The sequence below is a fragment of the Anabrus simplex genome, chromosome 6, assembly GCF_040414725.1.
Source record: "Anabrus simplex isolate iqAnaSimp1 chromosome 6, ASM4041472v1, whole genome shotgun sequence".
Classification (NCBI taxonomy): domain Eukaryota; kingdom Metazoa; phylum Arthropoda; class Insecta; order Orthoptera; family Tettigoniidae; genus Anabrus; species Anabrus simplex.
Genome location: NC_090270.1, coordinates 80,015,884 through 80,038,792, shown reverse-complemented (window position 1 = coordinate 80,038,792; position 22,909 = coordinate 80,015,884). Strand labels below are relative to the sequence as shown.

General features: G+C 36.5%; 1 protein-coding gene across 2 annotated transcripts in view; it reads right to left on the bottom strand.

Moving 5' to 3' along the window:
• Positions 1-22,909, bottom strand: part of LOC136876130 (protein shuttle craft) — a 180,885-nt gene that overhangs the window by 5,942 nt on the left and 152,034 nt on the right. For both annotated transcript variants that reach the window (XM_067149824.2, XM_067149825.2), the window contains exon 13: positions 5,691-5,794. In XM_067149824.2, coding sequence (XP_067005925.2) covers positions 5,691-5,794 — 104 coding nt within the window. The remainder of the gene's footprint in view (positions 1-5,690; positions 5,795-22,909) is intronic.

The window sequence follows — 22,909 nt, the reverse complement described above, 5'->3', positions numbered from 1 at the left end:
TGCAACGAAAATTGATTCAAATGGCTAAGATGAATCGAAGAAGCACCATTGAGGACTTGAGCAATCAAGTAAAGAACTATGGAGTTGACATATCTCCATCAATTGTCAGAAGCCGTCTTTGTGCTGCAGGACTTCCTGCAAGAAAGCCGAGAAATAAAGCGAAAATAACTCCTACCATGGCTAAGAAACGGCTGTAATGGGCAAAAACAATGCATAATGAGCTTAAGGACAATTGGAAAAAGGTAAGTAACATGATATATCTCATAATTTACTGTTTGCTAAGAAGTAACTTCATCCTCATGGGTTAAGTGGATTTTTTCAAAAATTCAGTCAGAGGTGTACTGATTTATTTTCTTATATTTTCAAAACATTCTGTTGAAAAAGTCATCCCAATAAGTGCTTAATATCTTGCAGGTAATCTTTTCTGATGAGTCCATATTTTCTGTGTCCGAGGAAAGCAGCCAATATGTGAGAAGGACACCTGATGAGGCGTTTTCTTCAAACTGTACCACACAGAAAGTTAAACATCCAACTTCAGTGATGGTATGGAGTTGCATGTCAGTTCATGGATGTGGCAGCCTATACATTATTGACGGCATGATGGAGCAGAAGCAGTACAATAAGGTGCTTCGAACCCACCTGCTGCCTCAGATCAGGGATTAGTTTCTTGATGGAGATTGCATTTTTATGCATGACGGAGCACCATGCCATAAGGCCAAGTCTGTTAAGAAATTCTTGGGAGGAAAACAGTATAAAGACATTGCCTTGGTCTGGTAATAGCCCATACTGCAACCCAATTGAAAATTTATGGGGAATTGTGAAGTCAAGACTGAGGAAAAGAACAGTAACCAGAATTGGCCTCATTGAAAACATCATAGATATATGGCATCGAGATGAAGAAATTCAGAAAATGTGCAAGAACCTTGTGTCAATCATGTCAAAGAGGATCCAGATGGTTATAAAAAACAAGGGAATGCATACAAAGTACTAAAGAGGTCATTGTATATTGATAAATTATTATAATTATACTTTAAAAGTGAATTACTGTTAGTTTTATCATTTATTCTAATAATCTGCACACGTCTGTACTGCCAGTCACAATTAAGTCACAATTTTCATTATAACTGCAGACATTCACTCTCCACCTGCCTTTTTACATCCTCAGAAAGACTGTCTGTGGTTTTCCCAATTACTGAACCTAGAATTCTGTATACAGTGTAGAGTTCCATAGCGAAGCAAAGGAACGTCAGCCAGTCTATAACAACGATAGTATTTGTCTGTCCCTGTGTGTGTGTGTGTGTGTGTGTGTGTGTGTGTGTGTGTGTGTGTGTGTTCACGATGCCATACCAAATATATGGCATGCAGAGATCTAAAATTTTTAACATAGGTGAATGGAAGGCGGTACAAATGCATCTCAAAGCCGGATTTTATATTTTCGCCTTTGCTGGTGAGTTATGAATGAAAAACTGGTGGAAAATGTGTGCAGAATATGACAATTCAGCGTGGTGTCACCAGGATTAAATGCATAGATTCATTGTTGCTAGGCAACGTACGTTAGAGGTAATACAAGACAAGGAGCCGTTTTAAGTCCATGGAGTAGGAAGCCATTTTCGGTCTTCGAGACCAGGAGCCATATTCAGTCCATAATATATGGAAGTGTTTGTCTGTGTGTATATTTTCAATGCCCGGTCAAATCTACGCATGCAGAGATCTGAAATTTTTAACATTGGCGTACACTCATATGAATCTTTATATAGGTAAAAACCTGCTTTCATAAATTATTTAGTTAATTATTTCATATTTACCTGATATTCATATCATTCACTTAAAATTTAAGGGAATATGGGGATTTTGTTCTACCAGCAATAAACTGTTAACTGTGTCTTCTTTCAAATAACTCAATCTTATATTTCATTTAGAGGAAACATATAGTACACGAGCTAATAATAAACAAGGAACAGTAATACATATATCAGTGAGGGTGTAATTTTCGTTCAGTCCGCAATATCCGGAAGTGTTTGTGTGTGTATGTGTGTGATGCCCAACAGAGATCTGAAATACATGGGCACAGCATTTCACTGATCAAGCATGACTATGTCCAAAGGAAGAAATTAAGCTGTCAACATCATCAACAAACAACTTTTATAAGAATTACCTGGTGTTCTACAAATTTACAAGTATATCAACAGGACATGTAAGACAGGTGAGGCTGTCAACTTCATGACAGGGGGTCAAAGCAAGGTAAGAATCCAGCGTTGTGTGGCAGTATTAGTTCGTTTAGCAGTGACCTCAGTTCCACTACATTTATCGGTGCCCTCTGATGATTCACTTCTTGGAGAGGAAAATGTTTAAATCTATACACTGACAATGGATGTAACTTTGCCCGAGCTTATCATGAGCTACAAGAGCTTCAGCAGTTGTTTCATTTTAAACACTTCAAAAACAGTATTGATGAGACGGCTGCTAAGGAAGGACTTGGTGACTTTTTATCCCACCCGATTCACCACACTTCTGTGAGTTGTGGGAAGCAATTATGAAATTGATTAAATGTCACTTGATGAGAGTATTGGGTAACTAGCTACTCACCATAGCTTGACTCAAGACCTACTGCTGGACTTTCCAATGATCCTTGTGATACTAATTACTGAAGTCCTGGACACTTCCTAATACGTGCCTCACTCCAAAGTTTCGTGAGCCTGATTTATCTGATCTGTCCGAGACCAATCTCTCCATATGGCAATGTCTGTAGCATGTTGCAGCACTGGTGGCAGCGGTGATCATGTGATTATCTCAACAATCTTCAGCAGAGGCGGAAATGGACAGCTACTTACCGATAATCTCAAACCAGGCAATGCTGTATTGCTAAAGGAGGATCATCTACTATCTCATTACTGGAAATAAGGTATCACCACTGAGATGTTTCCTGTGGATGATGGACTTGTGCGAGTGATTTCTACTAATACAATACAGCTGTGTTGAAAAAAACTTTCAATGTATTAGGTTGTGTTCAGTACATATAGTACATATTAAAGAGATTCATAGTTGAGTTACTTCCTTTTGATGAGTCATATCATGGAGAGATGTGAAACTCACACCATGGTATTTGTGTGTAAATGTGTTATGATATTCACGGTATGTTTACATTTTTTGTACTCGTTTTAGATGCATACCTGCCAACTTTACAAAACCAAAAATCAGGAGATATTGATATGAAAATCAGGACATACAATTGGTCAAAACTACTTATTCTACATGTCTTGCACAATACAGTACTATGATGTATTTATAACACTTATTGTCTCAAAGCCCGACTGCTGCTATACGAGGCTACAAGGCTAAGAATTACACATCCCTATTACCTCACAGGAAGTATGTGAGTTAGAAGATTGGTCTCTGACAAGCCTTCCGAAAATAGTATGAACTCATGTTCCACACGTGTGAATTGGTCACGCACTTAGATACTATTACCTAGCAAATGCATAGATTAATATATTGCATCAAGTCCCCACGCAATTATGTGAAGCTCAATACTATTTGTATCAAACAACTAGCTGTTGTACCCGTGCTTCATTACGGAATTCTCAGAAAGATTGTCCTTATAATTTTCCCAACTGAAGTTAACATAGGTCATATCAATGACGTCAGTACGAATGTCACGATTAAAAGTAATGCTGTCCTATGAAATATATGATAAAATGAAAAAGAGCACATTTTCTCACTTTTAACAAAAAGTATTATGGTGTCGATCTAACAGTTGAAAGTTCCAGAGCTAAAACGACCAGGCTGCAGATGGCCGCGAACACTCCTGTGTCATTATTCTGTTTAAGTGTGCATACTGCTCATTCCAATCACTGCCTCAGAGTAGGGATACTGGAATACTATGATCGAGTGTTACGCAGCAGTAATCCCATCTATCGTAGATAAATGGCAGCAGAATACACAAAGCACATTACAACAAACAATGGTCAATATAATGTTATTGTTGATCAATTTTATGAGTTTTCTATATTGCAGGCCTTCATATTTAGTTTTCTTCCGACTCTGTGATATTACAGCATCTAATGTAAAGCTAGTCCTCCTTCCTTTCATGATTCTCTCTTGTATTATTATTCAAGCGATCATTCCTTCATGACTTTTTTCTCATTCTTATAATCATCTTCACAATTTAATCACCATCACCATCAATATTATTATAGTTGGTACGGTAAAACTGAATAAGACATAAATAACCAGACGTACTCTCTATAACTTTTGTTATGTAGTACTTTTCAATATGGCCAATAAGACAGGTGATTAAAAATTACATTTTTGGCACCTTCCCTAAACTACCATTTCGAACAGGGTGAACAAAATTATTTATAGCGTAGACTGTAGTTCTTTACTCCCCAACTTCACATACCGATTTTCATTAAATTCTGTTCACCCATTTTCTCGTGCTTCGGCGCTGATATGGACTTAGCAACAAGAATCCAAATTCATGAATATCTCTGTTATCATAGCCGGTACGGTAAAAATGTATGACATAAATGATAGAAAATTTAATAACCTTAATTATGTAGTATTTAACGATAGGGCGAATAATAACATAAATATTTGAGAATTAAATTTTAGGTCTTCCCCTAAACTACCATTTCACTCAGCGTGAATACAATTATTTATGGCCTAGATTGTAGCAACTTATTCCCCAACTTTATGTACCAATTTTCATTAAATTATCTTCAGCCGTTTTCTCGGGATGGGCGTATGTACATACTGTACATACATACAGAAATTATGGAAAATTAAAACGTGCATTTCTCCTTGTTACTGTGGTCACGACCGGTGCAGAAATATCATTCTTTTTAAATTCTGACCAATGCACAGACACTATTATTTTATTTATATTGAGATAAACAAAAATTAGTCAGAACTGTCTTCAAACAGCTCCTAAAATCTCTAGAAAAGTCATTAGTCGTTATCATTGAAATTCTGTCACTAATTTACTAAAAAAGACTCCATATCTAGCAACTAGTCTCTAGAATCGACTAGACTGATGTGAAAGAACGTGAACATAGCACGCGAGAACGAGAGATTTACAATCGATATACGCACCACGATATACAGGTTTCAATAATCATCGCACATCGCGCACATTTCTCGCGTTAATAAACATCGATATTTCGTTTGAAAGCGGCCGATGAGTGAAGGACTTCTGGCCACTGGCGTAAAAAAAGCTGAAATGGCGGGATTTGAAAACAAATGTTTGAAGTTCACCAAAAATAAGCTAAAATCGGGAGAAATAATAGAATAATCGGGAGGCAGGAAAAACTGTCGAAAATTGGGAGTCTCCCGCCTAAATCAGGAAAGTTGGTAGGTATGTAGATGTCTTGATACATGTTTGTTGATTGTATCCAATCAAGGTGGGGAGAGTGTGTTGGGAAAGTAATGTAGTAATGTTGGTGACAGCTGGAATATGAAATAGTTCAGCTACACTAGCCCACGAGTCAAGTGCTGTTACTCTATAGTTTAAAAAAATTAGTGCTATAACCGTTCACTAAGGACGATGATTCTGTGTGAAGTACTGTTAAGGTTTTTGGTAGTTAATGTGAACTGTATCTTGCGTGCTTGGAGAATTATAAACAAGTTGTTATTTTGACTTTGTGAATGAACGTGTGTAGGCCTAAACAATATTTCTCAAATAGATATTTTACCTTAGAATGGGAGTGCGTGCTGTATTGATGACTGGCTTTGGTACTTTTCTTTGCCCACTTTCTCTCTGAAGGACTTCAAGAAGACTCATGCTTGGTAACCATGCCTGAAAAAAGTAATTAATATCATCATAGGTTCCGAGATCCTGCATGTTAAGTGCAATCAGCAGAAAAGCAAAGGAAACTTATTTTAGGATGAGCAACAATCAAATACTGTACTGTATATGGAAGAAAATAAGCACTAATTTTTATGGACCTTAACTCTTAGACCAGTATTTTTCAAACTGGGAGTCCCTCACCTCCAGGGTGGGGTGCCATATCAAGGAGTTGCAAAGTGAAATAATGTGTAGGCTACAAAATAATAAATCATCATATTAAAACACATAATTTAAAAATAAATTTTATCTCTCAGGGGTTTGTCAAGGAAGCTAATGATGTGAAGATGTCACATTTAAATCTCTCAAATTTGGTGGTGATCTTTGTTTTCAAGAAAAAGTACAACTTTGGTAACCATCCTCTCTTACAATCTAAAAAAAAAAAGATTCAGTGAACAAATTTGAAAATGATTTAACAAAACAAAATAAAAATAACTTTATTAAGCCGAAATGGACACAATCAAAAGGAACATATGGTCCCTGAGTAACAAGACGATTGGAATTTTTATGCGCTTCATGAATCCACTCTCACACATAAAGCGAACTATGAGATCAGCATTGACCTTTGCTGGGATAAAACCTTCCATCTTAGGAAGAGAAGGCCAGTAACTGACTGCAACACTGAGGATGGCAAACTACAATTCAGAGTCAATGTTGTCATCATTCTGGCAATAGCTCTTATGTGCAAAACACTAAAGTTTTCTAGAGAAGCAAAAAACAAGTTTGTTGGTAGAATACTGCAGATTTATTATACTAAGCATTTTAATAACATCCGTTTGCACTAAGCTGTCATAAATAATTAACAACATCATTCATCAAAACATGTGGATATTTACAATGATGGAGCTATATTCATCAAATAGGTTTTGCCTGTTCCTTTTCACCACATAGGAGAAAATGCAACCAAATAATGTAGCTTCATCAATTAATTTTTATGTTCTTGCACACGTAATGCAATAGTCATTTTTATAATATAAAATGTGTTTCTACTTCTACTAATACTGTTGCATAACAAAATCTAATGAACTTTTAGGGAAATATATTTGAGTTTAAAACGATAAATACTGAGAAAATAACTAAAAATGAAAAATTCCTTTTTTTGTTTATACAACATTTTGCTGGTTTCTCATCTTCACTTGTATTTCAAAGAATCGTAAAATGAGTGATGATCCTTTTCTATTACTGACTTAAGTTCTTGAAGATGCCTGAATTTAGATTCTGTGATGTGTAGAGTGGTTGAACCATGGTGTGATGACATTCTTTACATCTGTGAGGCAACAGTTTTCAGGTCTTGAAGTACGCTATTTTGTATGATATCTCACCACATGGACTGTATTTTAACATCCTTAGATCATGGACAGTGGGATACCCAGCCTTCTTACTAGGGAGGACAGGATGCAGTTCAAGTCTTCAACATTTCTGAAAAATGAAAATTTGTTGACAATGTTATATGGCTTTTTAGGCTTGGCCATTCCTATTGATCTAATGTAGTCCAAGAGTGAATATATTGGTGGTTTGAAGTATTGCTCTAGAGTAGAATGTACACTATCCGCTTCCATCATTGTATGGCCCTTTACAAGGAAGACTTGCTCAATAATAATGGGGTTGGTCTTGGAAACATTGCTCAGTGCACTGGCCAGAGTTTTGTTCTGGTTATGGTAGACACATCCATTGGAAATTAAGACAATATGCTGTACTGTTTTGGTATATGTTTCAAGTAATGGACTAGGTAAAACACAAACTCATTTGATGAAATATCCCCATTATCTTCATGCCATACATAGTGTGTAACATCTTGGTTGTTTAATGTGTAAATGGTGAAGTTGTTTTTGTTTGTAATGGGCTTTGGAAGCAGCTAGGCTTGGATACAAGAGCACACTTTGGAGGACCATTATGATTACCAGTTTCTCTTTGGAGGTACTTTTTTCATTGGATTCTTAATTTCTCTGCCTTCATTTTTCCTCTTCATATGAGCCTGATAATCTTCCTCACTGACCATTTTAGTTTTATAACCATAGTATATGTCACATTAGTCTTTCCTTGGAGCATGTATGGCTATATTGTTTTTCTTCATAATTTTGGAAAAAGACCTCTTTCCTACATGCTATACACTAAATCCTTGCACAATGCCATATACAGTTTATACATGTGAAGAATCGAACGGAATAAGGACTTTACGTAAGTCTTCTTGGAACAAGCACTGCAGTAGTGACTGGGAACGTTACGCAGGTGATCTAGCCACTCTTTCACATTGCCACACTCAATAACTAGTTTGCTCTTTGCAACGGGTTCATTTGAGTCTACTGCATGCATGCTCTAACTTTTCCATCAGATGGTTTTCTTAAAAATACATCAAGGCCCGTGTTCTTCCTCTGTTGATTTCCTCCTCCTCAAAACATTTCTTGTTACCCTACCGCTAACAAATAGGTTTTTTTTTTTCACTCCAGGAATGTTAAGTTCCAGAATGTGCTAAATAATTTATTTCTCTCCTCATCTGTTATTTCAAGCGCACTGAAAACTGTGCTCAGATTCCAAAACTTTCTTGGATTCTCAAACGATTTTGAACCACTTTATCTTCAGTCTTCTGAAATCTTACATATTCCAGCCCTTTGAGTCTTATTTTTAATTTACCTTTCTCTTCGTACCATATACTATAATGTTTGGATTGTCAATCTTCTCACAGCACTCCCTTTCCATTTTTTTCCGTATCACAGCTTATTTCCCCTTTTCCCGCAGGATCCTTTGTATTTCCTCCTTCTATGCCACATTCTTCATTTAGATGTCCATTTTTCAGAGAATCTTCCTCACACGGTTTACTAGTAACTTCAAGTTGTAAATCAGGTTCATTATCAACAGACATATGAATAGCTTGTTCGCAGTCACAGCTACCAGTCACATTGTTTTCCTCACCTACCTCCCTTACTTCACTAACATTTTGTATATCTTGAAAAGGAATGTTTAATAATTCACTGTAAATGCTGTTAGTGATAGTCTGTAACAGTGTTACTGGTATTTTGTTTATTCTGCTCCAGGACCATCTGCACCATCAACTTCCCCTGTGAAAGCATTCTGAGAGAGAGAGAGAGAGAGAGAGAGAGAGAGGGGGGGGCGAAGGGAGGCACAATTTAGGCTGAATCGTTTAGCTTTGCATCATTTTGCAACAGCACTAATTGACTTTTGATGTAGTATTACATTGCTCCAAGACTTGAATTCCCTTCATATTCTCAACTGAGAAGCCTCTTTGTCATATATACTGAATCTAAATCGACATAATACTTACTTGCTGCCATTGATTTTTTCATGACCCGTACTTAGAGACATGATACTGTATAGGCTTTTTGGCTTATGCTGTGTCAAGAAGTGAAATTCTTTACATTTCGCAGAGAACTGTGCTCTGAGTCATTGGAAGAAAATCTCGACTGTCCACGAGAAAGGCTTCTTAAACAATGACTTTTTGAAATTAGACGTTATAATAGAAGTGGAAATGGTACGTTCATTCATCACCAGATGGCTCCCCGAATGAGGCACAGTGCTAGCGTTCAAAGCGATAGCTGAACGAACCATCAGAAACAGTCTAAGAGGGCCCCATAACATGTGTATGTAACATATGACATTAACACAAGCCTGACTTTTAACCCCGTTTATCATCATACCATTGCCTGTTGTCCATCTCACAACATTATGAAGGTCATTTTGCAGTTGCTCACAATCTTTTAACTAATTTATTACTCTATACAGAATAACATCATCTGCAAAAAGCCTTATCTATGATTCCATTTCTTTAGGAAAACTTAAAAGGGTTCACCTTTTCAATACAAAAATGTTATAGTTTATTTATAACATATATTTGCACTTGGAACTAGTTTCGACGCTGTTTGGCGTCATCATCAGCCAAAATGTGGGAAATAGGCCAGCATGTAGGCATTTATATTACACAAGGCGTTACAATAAACAATACATATCTTACAAGGAGATAAAAACAGGGACGAATATAGAAACAAATGAATCGTTGAGAAAGCAAAAGTTATACATACTAAAAATAACCTTAACCACACATCTTGCAGTGCGAAAATCTTTGTCTTGAATGATTCCTGAATACCAAACACACGCGCACACATTTCTGAAGAGCCAGCAGGCAGGAAAAAGTAAAGTGAAACCTTAAGAGTTCTTCTGAGAAGAGTTCATCATTTTTTCTATGTTCCGACTAACTAATGAAGTCTTCCTTGAGTTCCTGATAAACATACACAACAGGAAATTCTCCTTCACTATCAACAATAGCTATAAAGACCAACAGTAAATTTCATTTTAAATATTGTGCAGAGACGTGAAAGCATGATCTTGAACATGATATAACTTCTTCATTTAACCCAATTTTTTACACAAGGTGTTACATTAAACAATACACATCTTACAAGGAGATAAAAACAGGGACGAATGTAGAAACAAATGCATCATTGAGAAAGCAAAAGTTATACATATTAAAAATAAGCTTAACCACACATCTTGCAGTGCGAAAATATTTGCCTTGAATGATTCCTGAATACAAAACGCACGCGCACACACTTCTGAAGAGCCAGCAGGCAGGGAAAAGTAAGGTGAAACCTTAAGAGTTGTTCTGAGAAGAGTTCATCATTTTTTCTATGTTCTGACTAACTAATGAAGTCTCCCTTGAGTTCCTGATAAACATACACAACAGGAAATTCTCCTTCACTCTCAACAATAGCTATAAAAGACCAACGGTAAATTGTATTTTAAATACTGTGCAGAGATGTGAAAGCATGATCTTGAACATGATATAACTTCTTCATTTAACCACCTTTGAAAGTCTCTCTCTATATTACATAGCTTCATTAACACCACCGTTCTGTAGATGCACAAAATAATCTTGTAATCTTCACAGGTCCGGTATTCAGCTCGACAAGAATATAAAATTGGTATTAAGGAATACGTTTTCTGAGAGTTTGGAGGTTGACTGTGCCAGTATTTGTCGTGTATTGTTGCAGCGTTACGTGTAGGGTGGGGGCAGGTTTCTATGATGTTTATTGCGGGACATGAGGCGGTAAAGCTATGGCGCGAGATGAAGAGGAACAGAGCGTGTTGGATAGTTTAGGTCTGGGGAGCGGCCATTGTTGGATTAGGAGGGGAGAGGGAAGGAGTGGTAGGGGAGGAGGAGTGGAAGGAGGGGAAGTATGGAGGGTGATGTGGTGAAAGTGTGTGGCGTGACAAAGTATTATGCATAATCTGAAAGACAGATCTGTTTTTCGGGATATTCATGTTTTTTGAAAAATTCAATGAGAAAGTCGAATAGGATCTTTGGTTTCTCTGAGATATCATTTAAGTTTAGGTTAGGATTGAAATATTGGTCTAAATGAATATAGAGGTTTTCAGTGACGTCTAGGAAAGAACCTTTGTTTAGAATATCTATTACCTCAAGATCTTGATTTATTTCAGTAAAGTTGTGCTTAAATTCTTTTATATGTAGGCCGACCGCGGAAAAACGGTTGTGTTTTATGGCAATGGCATGTTCTGCATGTCTGATTTTAAAGCTGCGTCCTGTTTGCCCTAGGTAAGAACTTTTGCAGTCTTGGCAAGAAAACCTATATACACCTGATTTAGAAAAAGGACTACTTTTATTTATTGATGAAGAGTTGTGTAGGATCTCTGTGCTTCTATTGTTAGTACGAAAGGCTATTTTAACGTTGTGTTTTTTAAGAACGTTAGTGACGTTGTAAATTTCTTTATTGAAGGTAAATGTGGAAAACGTGGCAGTGCTAGTATTGTCTTTTATTAGGGTGGTTTTTGGGCGGTGTCTGAATTTATTGATTATTCTTTCAATAAAGGATTCATTATATCCATTGAATTTTGCTATAGAGCTAATGGTGTTCAATTCTTTATTTAAGTTTTTTCTTGACATCGGAATTTTGAATGCTCGGTCTACTAAGCTATTATATGTAGCCGCTTTGTGTGTTTGGGGGTGTAGTGAGTCATTTCTTATAGTAGTGGCCGTTTGAGTGGGCTTTCTATAGATACTGTATGTGAACGAAGAGGGGTGCCTATTGATTGTTAGGTCTAGGAAGTTGATGGAGTTGTTTATCTCTGATTCTAAGGTAAATTTAATCTCATGATCAATGTTATTAAGGTTTTTGAGGGTGGATGGCGCGTCTATGGAGCGTTCATCTAGGATTATAAATGTGTCATCTACGTACCTAGCCCAGAGTTGGATATTAGCAAATTTGATGTTATTGTCGATGGCGGTGTGCTCTAGGAAATCAAGGTAGATCTCTGCTAAAATTCCTGAGGCTGGTGAACCCATAGCCAAACCATCTTGTTTGTAAATGATCTTATCGAATGTGAAGTAGTTATTGTTAATTAGTAATCTTAATATGGTCATAAAGTCTTGAACTTCTAGTTTACTTAGTTGATTGTTAGCAAGTAAGTTCTTTTCGATGATCAGGAATAATGAGTTGGTTTTTATACTGGGATACATGTTGACTATATCAAAGGAGTGCATTGAGTGATATGGTTGATGCTTTAAACTGTTTAGTTTGTTCACTAATTCTACAGTGTTCCTGATGGATTTATTTGATGAGAATTTATAATGTTTATTAAGAAATTGTTGGATAAATTGAGATAATTTATATAAGGGGCTTGGTCTGTAGTTTATTATGGGTCGAATAGGGACACCGGTTTTGTGGATTTTGGGTAGTGCTATAGCTGTTGGTAGGCCTGGGTTCATAGTAATTAACTTTTGTTTTTCTTGCTCAGTGAGGAGAAAAGATGTGCTCTTTAGAATTTGTTTCAATTGCCTTTGAATTGATTGTGTTGGGTCCTTCTTAACCATCGAAAAGGAGTCATTACCTAAGAAATTTTTGGTTTTTTGAATGTAATCTGTTTTATCCATAATGACTGTTGTGTTGCCTTTGTCGGCCTTTGTAATGATGAGGTGGTTGTCTTTGACTTTCTTTTTAAGATTGAGAATTTGTTTTCTTTCAGTAAGGGAATCTTTGTTGATTTTGGTGATAGGGGTCGCAGTGAGATTTTTTGAGAAAAAACTTTTGTTTAATTGTTTTTTTACGTCCATTCCGAGTTCGTCTTGTAGTTCATATGGCATTTTGCTGATAGCAACTTCTGATTCAACTACGAGTTTGGAGGCTGTAAGGGCCGAGTTGAAACAAGGCCAGTTGTGCTTTGGACCTTTTGAAAGAATTCTTATATCGTCCTCATCTAAGTTGGTGGTGGAAAGATTAATTACTGGTCGGTGGAATTGTTGTAGAGTGTCATTAGCGAGGTTAGGCTAGTTCCAAGTGCAAATATATGTTATAAATAAACTATAACATTTTTGTATTGAAAAGGTGGACCCTTTTAAGTTTTCCTATCTTCCATTCTCAGTTCAATATGGACAAAAATGAAATTCTTAGATTTAAATGAAGCAGCCAACCAGGCAAAGTTGGTAGCCTATCATTACTTGGGCTTAAAAATCAAAATTGGGAAAATAGGCAAGGATATAGCATTTATCAAACAGTGCATTACACAGAATTTAACCCCTAATTTTTTGAAAAGCGTCACGAAACAACGTTTTGTTCCTCCCCATCAACAGGATGTTCAGGTTAGGGCAAACAAACAGGTTAGAAAATGAACTAAAATTTCTCTATAAGAAAAAGTCGTTTTTAAATCATCGCTTATATGAAACTCACTTAGGGGCTTATATGAAACTCACTTAGAGGCTGCCACCTTACTCTCAAGTGCTCAGTGGAATCTTTTTCAAGATGAAGTCCAAATCAAGTTGTTCAATATTTTGTCCAAAAAACAGATAACACTAGAGAAAAAACTTGAAGCACTTAAAAATAAGGTAAAACACAGCAACTCCCCTCCAAAACCTAACAGCAAGCCTAACCTCGCTAATGACACTCTACAACAATTCCACCCACCAGTAATTAATCTTTCCACCACCAACTTAGATGAGGACGATATAAGAATTCTTTCGAAAGGTCCAAAGCACAACTGGCCTTGTTTCAACTCGGCCCTTACAGCCTCCAAACTCGTAGTTGAATCAGAAGTTGCTATCAGCAAAATGCCATATGAACTACAAGACGAACTCAGAATGGACGCAAAAAAACAATTAAACAAAAGTTTTTTCTCAAAAAATCGCACTGCGACCCCTATTACCAAAATCAACAAAGATTCCCTTACTGAAAGAAAACAAATTCTCAATCTTAAAAAGGAAGTCAAGGACAACCACCTCATCATTACAAAGGCCGACAAAGGCAACACAACAGTCATTATGGATAAAACAGATTACATTCAAAAAACCAAAAATTTCTTAGATAATGACTCCTTTTCGATGGTTAAGAAGGACCCAACACAATCAATTCAAAGGCAATTGAAACAAATTCTAAAGAGCACATCTTTTCTCCTCACTGAGCAAGAAAAACAAAAGTTAATTACTATGAACCCAGGCCTACCAACAGCTAAAGCACTACCCAAAATCCACAAAACCGGTGTCCCTATTCGACCCATAATAAACTACAGACCAAGCCCCTTATATAAATTATCTCAATTTATCCAACAATTTCTTAATAAACATTATAAATTCTCATCAAATAAATCCATCAGGAACACTGTAGAATTAGTGAACAAACTAAACAGTTTCAAGCTTCAACCATATCATTCAATGCACTCCTTTGATATAGTCAACATGTATCCCAGTATAAAAACCAACTCATTATTCCTGATCATCGAAAAGAACTTACTTGCTAACAATCAACTAAGTAAACTAGAAGTTCAAGACTTTATGACCATATTAAGATTACTAATAAACAATAACTACTTCACATTCGATAAGATCATTTACAAACAAGATGGGTTGGCTATGGGTTCACCAGCCTCAGGAATTTTAGCAGAGATCTACGTTGATTTCCTAGAACACACCGCCATCGACAATAACATCAAATTTGCTAATATCCAACTCTGGGCTAGGTACGCAGATGACACATTTATAATCCTAGATGAATGCTCCATAGATGCGCCATCCACCCTCAAAAACCTTAATAACATTGATCATGACATTAAATTTACCTTAGAATCAGAGATAAACAACTCCATCAACTTCCTAGACCTAACAATCAATAGGCACCCCTATTTGTTCACATATAGTATCTATAGAAAGCCCACTCAAACGGCCACTACTATAAGAAATGACTCACTACACCCCCAAACACACAAAGCGGCTACATATAATAGCTTAGTAGACCGAGCATTCAAAATTCCGTTGTCAAGAAAAAACTTAAATAAAGAATTGAACACCATTCGCTCTATAGCAAAATTCAATGGATATAATGAATCCTTTATTGAAAGAATAATCAATAAATTCAGACACCGCCCAAAAACCACCCTAATAAAAGACAATACTAGCACTGCCACGTTTTCCACATTTACCTTCAATAAAGAAATTTACAACGTCACTAACGTTCTTAAAAAACACAACGTTAAAATAGCCTTTCGTACTAACAATAGAAGCACAGAGATCCTACACAACTCTTCATCAGTAAATAAAAGTAGTCCTTTTTCTAAATCAGGTGTATATAGGTTTTCTTGCCAAGACTGCAAAAGTTCTTACCTAGGGCAAACAGGACGCAGCTTTAAAATCAGATATGCAGAACATGCCAATGCCATAAAACACAACCGTTTTTCTGCGGTCGGCCTACATATAAAAGAATTTAAGCACAACTTTACTGAAATAAATCAAGATCTTGAGGTATTAGATATTCTAAACAAAGGTTCTTTCCTAGACGTCACTGAAAACCTCTATATTCATTTAGACCAATATTTCAATCCTAACCTAAACTTAAACGATATCTCAGAGAAACCAAAGATCCTATTCGACTTTCTCATTGAATTTTTCAAAAACATGAATATCCCGAAAAACAGATCTGTCTTTCAGATTATGCATAATACTTTGTCACGCCACACACTTTCACCACATCACCCTCCATACTTCCCCTCCTTCCACTCCTCCTCCCCTACCGCTCCTTCCCTCTCCCCTCCTAATCCAACAATGGCCGCTCCCCAGACTTAAACTATCCAACACGCTCTGTTCCTCTTCATCTCACGCCATAGCTTTACCGCCTCATGTCCCGCAATAAACATCATAGAAACCTGCCCCCACCCTATACGTAACGCTGCAACAATACACGACAAATACTGGCACAGTCAACCTCCAAACTCTCAGAAAACGTATTACTTAATACCAATTTTATATTCTTGTCGAGCAGAATACCGGACCTGTGAAGATTACAAGATTATTTTGTGCATCTACAGAACGGTGGTGTTAATGAAGCTATGTAATATAGAGAGAGACTTTCAAAGGTGGTTAAATGAAGAAGTTATATCATGCTCAAGATCATGCTTTCACATCTCTGCACAGTATTTAAAATACAATTTACCGTTGGTCTTTTATAGCTATTGTTGAGAGTGAAGGAGAATTTCCTGTTGCGTATGTTTATCAGGAACTCAAGGGAGACTTCATTAGTTAGTCGGAACATAGAAAAAATGATGAACTCTTCTCAGAAGAACTCTTAAGGTTTCACCTTACTTTTTCCTGCCTGCTGGCTCTTCAGAAGTGTGTGCGCGTGCGTTTTGTATTCAGGAATCATTCAAGGCAAATATTTTCGCACTGCAAGATGTGTGGTTAAGCTTATTTTTAATATGTATAACTTTTGCTTTCTCAATGATGCATTTGTTTCTACATTCGTCCCTGTTTTTATCTCCTTGTAAGATGTGTATTGTTTAATGTAACACCTTGTGTAAAAAATTGGGTTAAATGAAGAAGTTATATCATGTTCAAGATCATGCTTTCACGTCTCTGCACAATATTTAAAATGAAATTTACTGTTGGTCTTTATAGCTATTGTTGATAGTGAAGGAGAATTTCCTGTTGTGTATGTTTATCAGGAACTCAAGGGAGACTTCATTAGTTAGTCGGAACATAGAAAAAATGATGAACTCTTCTCAGAAGAACTCTTAAGGTTTCACTTTACTTTTTCCTGCCTGCTGGCTCTTCAGAAATGTGTGCGTGTGTGTTTTGTATTCAGGAATCATTGAAGACGAATATTTTCGCACTGCAAGATGTGTGGTTAAGGTTATTTTTAATATGTATAACTTTTGCTTTCTCAACGATTCATTTGTTTCTATATTCGTCCCTTTTTTTATCTCCTTGTAAGATATGTATTGTTTAATGTAACACCTTGTGTAATATAAATGCCTACATGCTGGCCTATTTCCCACATTTTGGCTGATGATGACGCCAAACAGCGTCGAAACTAGTTCCAAGTGCAAATATATGTTATAAATAAACTATAACATTTTTGTATTGAAAAGGTGGACCCTTTTAAGTTTTCCTATCTTCCATTCTCAGTTCAATATGGACAAAAATGAAATTCTTAGATTTAAATCCATTTCTTTACTCAAAACATTTATATATATATATATACACAAGAAAACATGAAGGTCCAATAATACTGCCTTGAGGAATTCCCCTTTTAATTAGTACAGGGTCAGATAAAATTCGCCTACTCTAATTCTCTGAGCTCTATTTTCTAGAAATATTGCCACCCATTCAGACACTCTTTTGTCTAGTCCAATTGCACTCACTTTTGCCAGTAGTCTCGCATGATCCATCCTATCAAATTCCTTAGATCAATCGCAATACAGGCCATTTGACCTCCTGAATCCAAGATATCTGCTATATCTTGCTGGAATCCTACAAGCTGAGCTTCAGTGGAATAACCTTTCCTAAACCCAAACTGCCTTCTATTGAACCAGTCATTAATTTCACAAACATGTCTAATATAATCAGAAAGAATGTCTTCCAAAAGCTTACATGCGATGCATGTCAAACTGACTGGCCTGTATTTTCAGCTTTATGTCTATCACCCTTTCTTTTACAGACAGGGACTACTGTAGCAACTCTCCATTCATTTGGAATAGCTCCTTCACGCACACAATAACCAAATTACTTCAGATATGGTACTATATCCCAACCCATTATCTTTAGTATATTCACAGAAATCTTATCAATTCCAGTCGCTTTTCTAGTTTTCAACTTTTGTATCTTATTGTAAATATCATTGTTGTCATAGGTAAATTTTAATACTTCTTTAGCATTAGTCATCTCCTCTATCTAGACATTATCCTTGTAATCAACAATCTTTACATACTGCTGACTGAATACTTCTGCCTTTTGAAGATCCTCACATACACAATCCACCTGTTCATTAATGATTCCTGGAATGTCCTTCTTGGAACCTGTTTCTGCCTTAAGGTACCTATACATACCCTTCTATTTTTCACTAAAATTTGTATGACTGCCAATTTTTCTTGCCATCATGTTATACTTAGCAGACTTCTTTGCTAGATTCATTTTCCTAGTAAGTTCCTTCAATTTCTCCTTACTTCCACAGCCATTTCTATTCTATTTCTTTCCAATCTGCACCTCCTTCTTAGTCTCTTTATATCTCTTTTATAATAAAGTGGATCTTTACCATTCCTTACCTCCATTAAAGGTACAAACCTGTTTTCACATTCCTCAAAAATTGCTTTAAACCCATCCCAGACTCTGTTTACATTTTTATTTACCATTTTCCACCAATCATAGTTACTTTTTAAAAACTCCCTCATGCCTGCCTATCAGCCATATGGTACTGTCTAATAGTCCTACTTTTAAGACCTTCTTTTCTCACACATTTATTTTTAACTATGACAAAAACAGCCTCGGGGTCACTAATACCATCTATTTTTTCGGTTTCTCTATAGAGCTCATCTGGTTTTACCAGTACCACACCCAGAATATTTTTCCCTCTATTAGGTTCCATCACTTTCTGAATCAGCTGACCTTTCCATATTAACTTATTTGCCATTTGTTGTTCATGCTTCCTGTCGTTCGCATTGACTTCCCAATTGACATTTGGTAAATTAAGATCTCTCGCTACAATCACATTCCTTTCCATGTCGTTTCCTACACAGCTGATTATCTTATCAAATAATTCTGAATCAGCATCAGCGCTACCCTTTCTCTGATTTTCCATCCCCTACTTGGACACAGCTTAAGCACATCCATACCTTCTAAGCATTCCCAGATTATCTCTCTAGGTACAATGTCGTCCACCAAAACTATCACTAAATTCTTAGCATATTCCCAGTGATTCTCTGCTAGCATTCTGACGGCATATATCAGGTCTGTAGTGTTTCGGCTCTTCCTGAACCTGTGTTGCTCCTCCTCCAATAATGATTCAACTATATTCCGGATTCTTCTTTCAATTATCTTCTCCAGAAGTTTAAGTGAGTGAGACAATAGAGTCGTAATAACATTGCAAAATCAGGTATGTGCTCGCCCTGTCACATAGGAGGTATTGCAGACTTAATATGTGACACAAACACATCGGAGACATTGTTTGCATTAAATTTGATTGGTACGACATTTATTTTCACATAGGTTTCACGCCTGGGATGCATCATGGCTCCTACTATTTAACCTGAAAATGGACAAAAATGTCACATAGGAGGTTTTGCAGGAATGACAACAATGTGATGGATGCATTCATTTTTCATTTAAAAATTTCAAAGTCCAAGTATGCAATCATATCAGAAAAATGTAAAAGCTATCTGAAAGGAAAAAACAAGACAATTTCTGTTCTTAATTTTCAATGCTACCTAGTACCATAAAAATGTGTTGTTACAGTGGAAGCCATTTCTTATTAGTTTTGACTCAATTTATAATACTTCGGTTTCAACCACAGACATATAGTAAATAGACTGGGAGCACTGTATCTCGTAGCATTGGTGCTGGTGAAACCGGAAACTTGCGACCACCGCCAGTCACTTTCGTCACTACACATACACTGTAAACATATGTTACAGTGTTACGCGCAGTTTTGGTTTATGTTATTTTTATGCACATTTCATCTTTATTTTCGGCAAACTACTGTACCAGGAAAGCCTAGGTCCTGGTCCATAGTTATCAAAAGAAATGTTGTTCCAGCATATAAGATCCGTCCGACGTACGAACATCTAAGTAAAAGAATGTTCCAGTATGTACCCGACTCCACGAGTGCGCTAGGCGGAGTCAAGTGACGTCACCTGTCATTTAAAGCTCACCTCCCCTAGAGATATTTCTTGAAAATATCTTTCTTTTCGCAAGTTTTCAACGCCTGTACCAATTTTAATGGAACAAACGCTAAATGGTAGCGGACGTCATGAAAACTAACCTCTATAAATTCCAAATTAATCCATCCTATGGTTGCTGAGTTACAATGATTTAAAATCTAACAGAAATTACGCACTCACGGTCACATGACCGAGAGAAACTACCCCTCCCAGCGCCAGCTATATATGCCACTGGGTCAAGGCTAACAGGTAGTTGTGTGTTGAGTTGAGTTCAGTTCATTGCAAGCAGTCCAGTCTAGCAGTGCAGTATGTGTATGAGTAAGAGAGAGGGGAGACTGGCCCTCACATAGTATGTTCGTGCAGTCTCGAAGACAGTACTTTTCGTCGTGTTTCGCGGAGACGAAATTACGGGCTAGTAAATCGCCATCGTACTTGAGAAAAAAAAAGACGTCGCACCGTAAGTAGTCTATTGTGCCGCGACTATGATATAACTTACAGACATTTCAAAGTATAACACGTACGAAATCAGTGAAGTTCGAAGTTATATATTGGACATTCACAACATGACGTGTGGACTTAATTAATTGCACACAATATTAAATTACCAACAGAAACTGTCGTGTACAGTAACTTTAACTATTCTAGAACTTATTTTCTAACATAGCATATCCTTGGAATATGTCTTTTTATTTATGTGCCATATTAGGACATGACGTGTTACAACTGATAAACTTAGTGAAAGTTAAGAACTTTTGCTAAAATAAGATAGTTCTATCAACATTAGAGAATCAGTGTTATCTGTCAGGACAACGATTCAAAGACTGTGGTTAGAGACGGTCATGAGAAATATTACGTGTTTGCACTGTGTTGGACGTTCTCAGTGACAGTTTAAAATAGTGTTTTTTTTTTTTTTTGCAACAAGGACTGTGATCACTCATTGGACGTCCTAAAATTAACATAGTATCTGTAAATACTACTTGCATGTTCCGTGTGTTAAGATCATTTCCACGAGCAGCAGAAATCTTCAGAAAATTCTACAATATCCAACTACCTTCAACATCATTTCATCTATGACGTCAACGTGGTTTCTTCGTGGAACTTCAAGTTCGAGTCATCATCTGCACCAGCGGAATGTTCCAGATTCTCATCAGTATTCGTAAGCCAAGTTCTTTTTAATAAGTGAGTAGTCACAAACTGACTTTCTTTTTTTTTTTTTTTCCTTTTTTACCAATCGTGAACAGTGGTTTACCCAGTGCTGCGTGTGACGATACTTCGTAGTTTTCCACCATTACTCAAAATTCATCTTTTAATGATAAATCTATTTTCAAAATCTATTTCACATAAGAACGACTCTAGGAGTTTCAAGTGTTCTATGTTTCAAGGCTCACAAACTGAGAAACTCTCAACAGAAGTTCAAATTCTTATTTTCAATTATAAGTGTGTTCATGTCATGTCATAATACTTAGAAAGACTTTAGGTGAAAAACTGACTCTTTATGTTTTCGCAAAAGACTATTGGATCTGTGAGATTTATTTATTTTCACAAATTGCATTCAAGAAGATTTACGTTAACCCTTTTGATTTCAACAAATTATTTGCATTCTATATCGACATTGCAGGGTGGTGAATTGATTAACATTATTAATAAATTGTTTGAAAAAGGGTATAACCATCTATTATTCGCCCTGCGAGTCTATCCTGCTCTGTACCGGCTCCAAAAACCAACTTCCACTACCTGAGATCCTTCTCATGCCTTACGCCCGGAACTTTTACTGGTACACTACTGTGTGGTAGAATGGAGAATATATGTGCAGTGTCTGGGTGTGGTTTTTTCCTATTCACGAACAAAGAAGAATGAAGGAACAGGAGTTTCAATACACCGGTAAGTGGCTCACATATGCTCATGTACACATGTTGTCTAGTTATTACTGCTATTAAATTTACTATTAAAGATGCCTAACGTAATTATGTGGGAGACAGAGATAACTTCCTTCTGATGTATATTTGTTGGTGTTAGCCCCCTTGTGATGTAAAGTAGTAGTAGTAGTAGTAATAATAATAATAATAATAATAATAATAATAATAATAATAATAATAATAATAATAATAATAATAATAATAATGTCCATTTCTGTGTGGTGTAGTGGTTAGTGTGATTAGCTGCCACCCCCAGAGGACAGGGTTCGATTCCCGGCTCTGCCAAGAAATTTGAAAAGTTGTACAAGGGCTGGAACGGAGTTTGCTCAGCCTCGGAAAGTCAGTCGAGTAGAGGGGTTCGATTCCCACCTCAGCCATCCTCGAAGTGGTTTTCCGTGGTTTCCCATTTCTCTTCCAGGCAAATGCCGGGATGGTACTTAACTTAAGGCCACGGCCGCTTCCTTCCTTTTCCTTGTCTATCCCTTCCAATCCTCCCATCCCTCTACAAGGCACCTGTTCAGCTTAGCAGGTGGTGCCGGCTGGGTGAGGTACTGGTCCTCCTTCCCAGTTGTATCCTCCCGACTAAAAGTGTCACGCTCCAGGATACTATTCTTGAGGTAGGCCTTGCCGAGTCCGAGGGAAAAACCAACCCTAGAGGGTAAACGGATTAATAAATAAATAAATAAATAAATAAATAAATAAATAAATAAATAAATAAATAAATAAATAAATAAATAAATAAATAAATAAATAAATAAATAAATAAATAAATAAATAATCGGTTGTAAATATTTGTAGTTATCTGTACACTTTCATAATCAAGAGGGGGACTCGTTGCTTAGGCCGAGTCAGCCCATTATGTTATCAGTACAAGTCGAACCTTCATAAATGGATGTAATATTGATGATGATAATAATAATAATAATAATAATAATAATAATAATAATAATAATAATAATAATAATAATTGTACTGGAGGTAGAGTAATTTT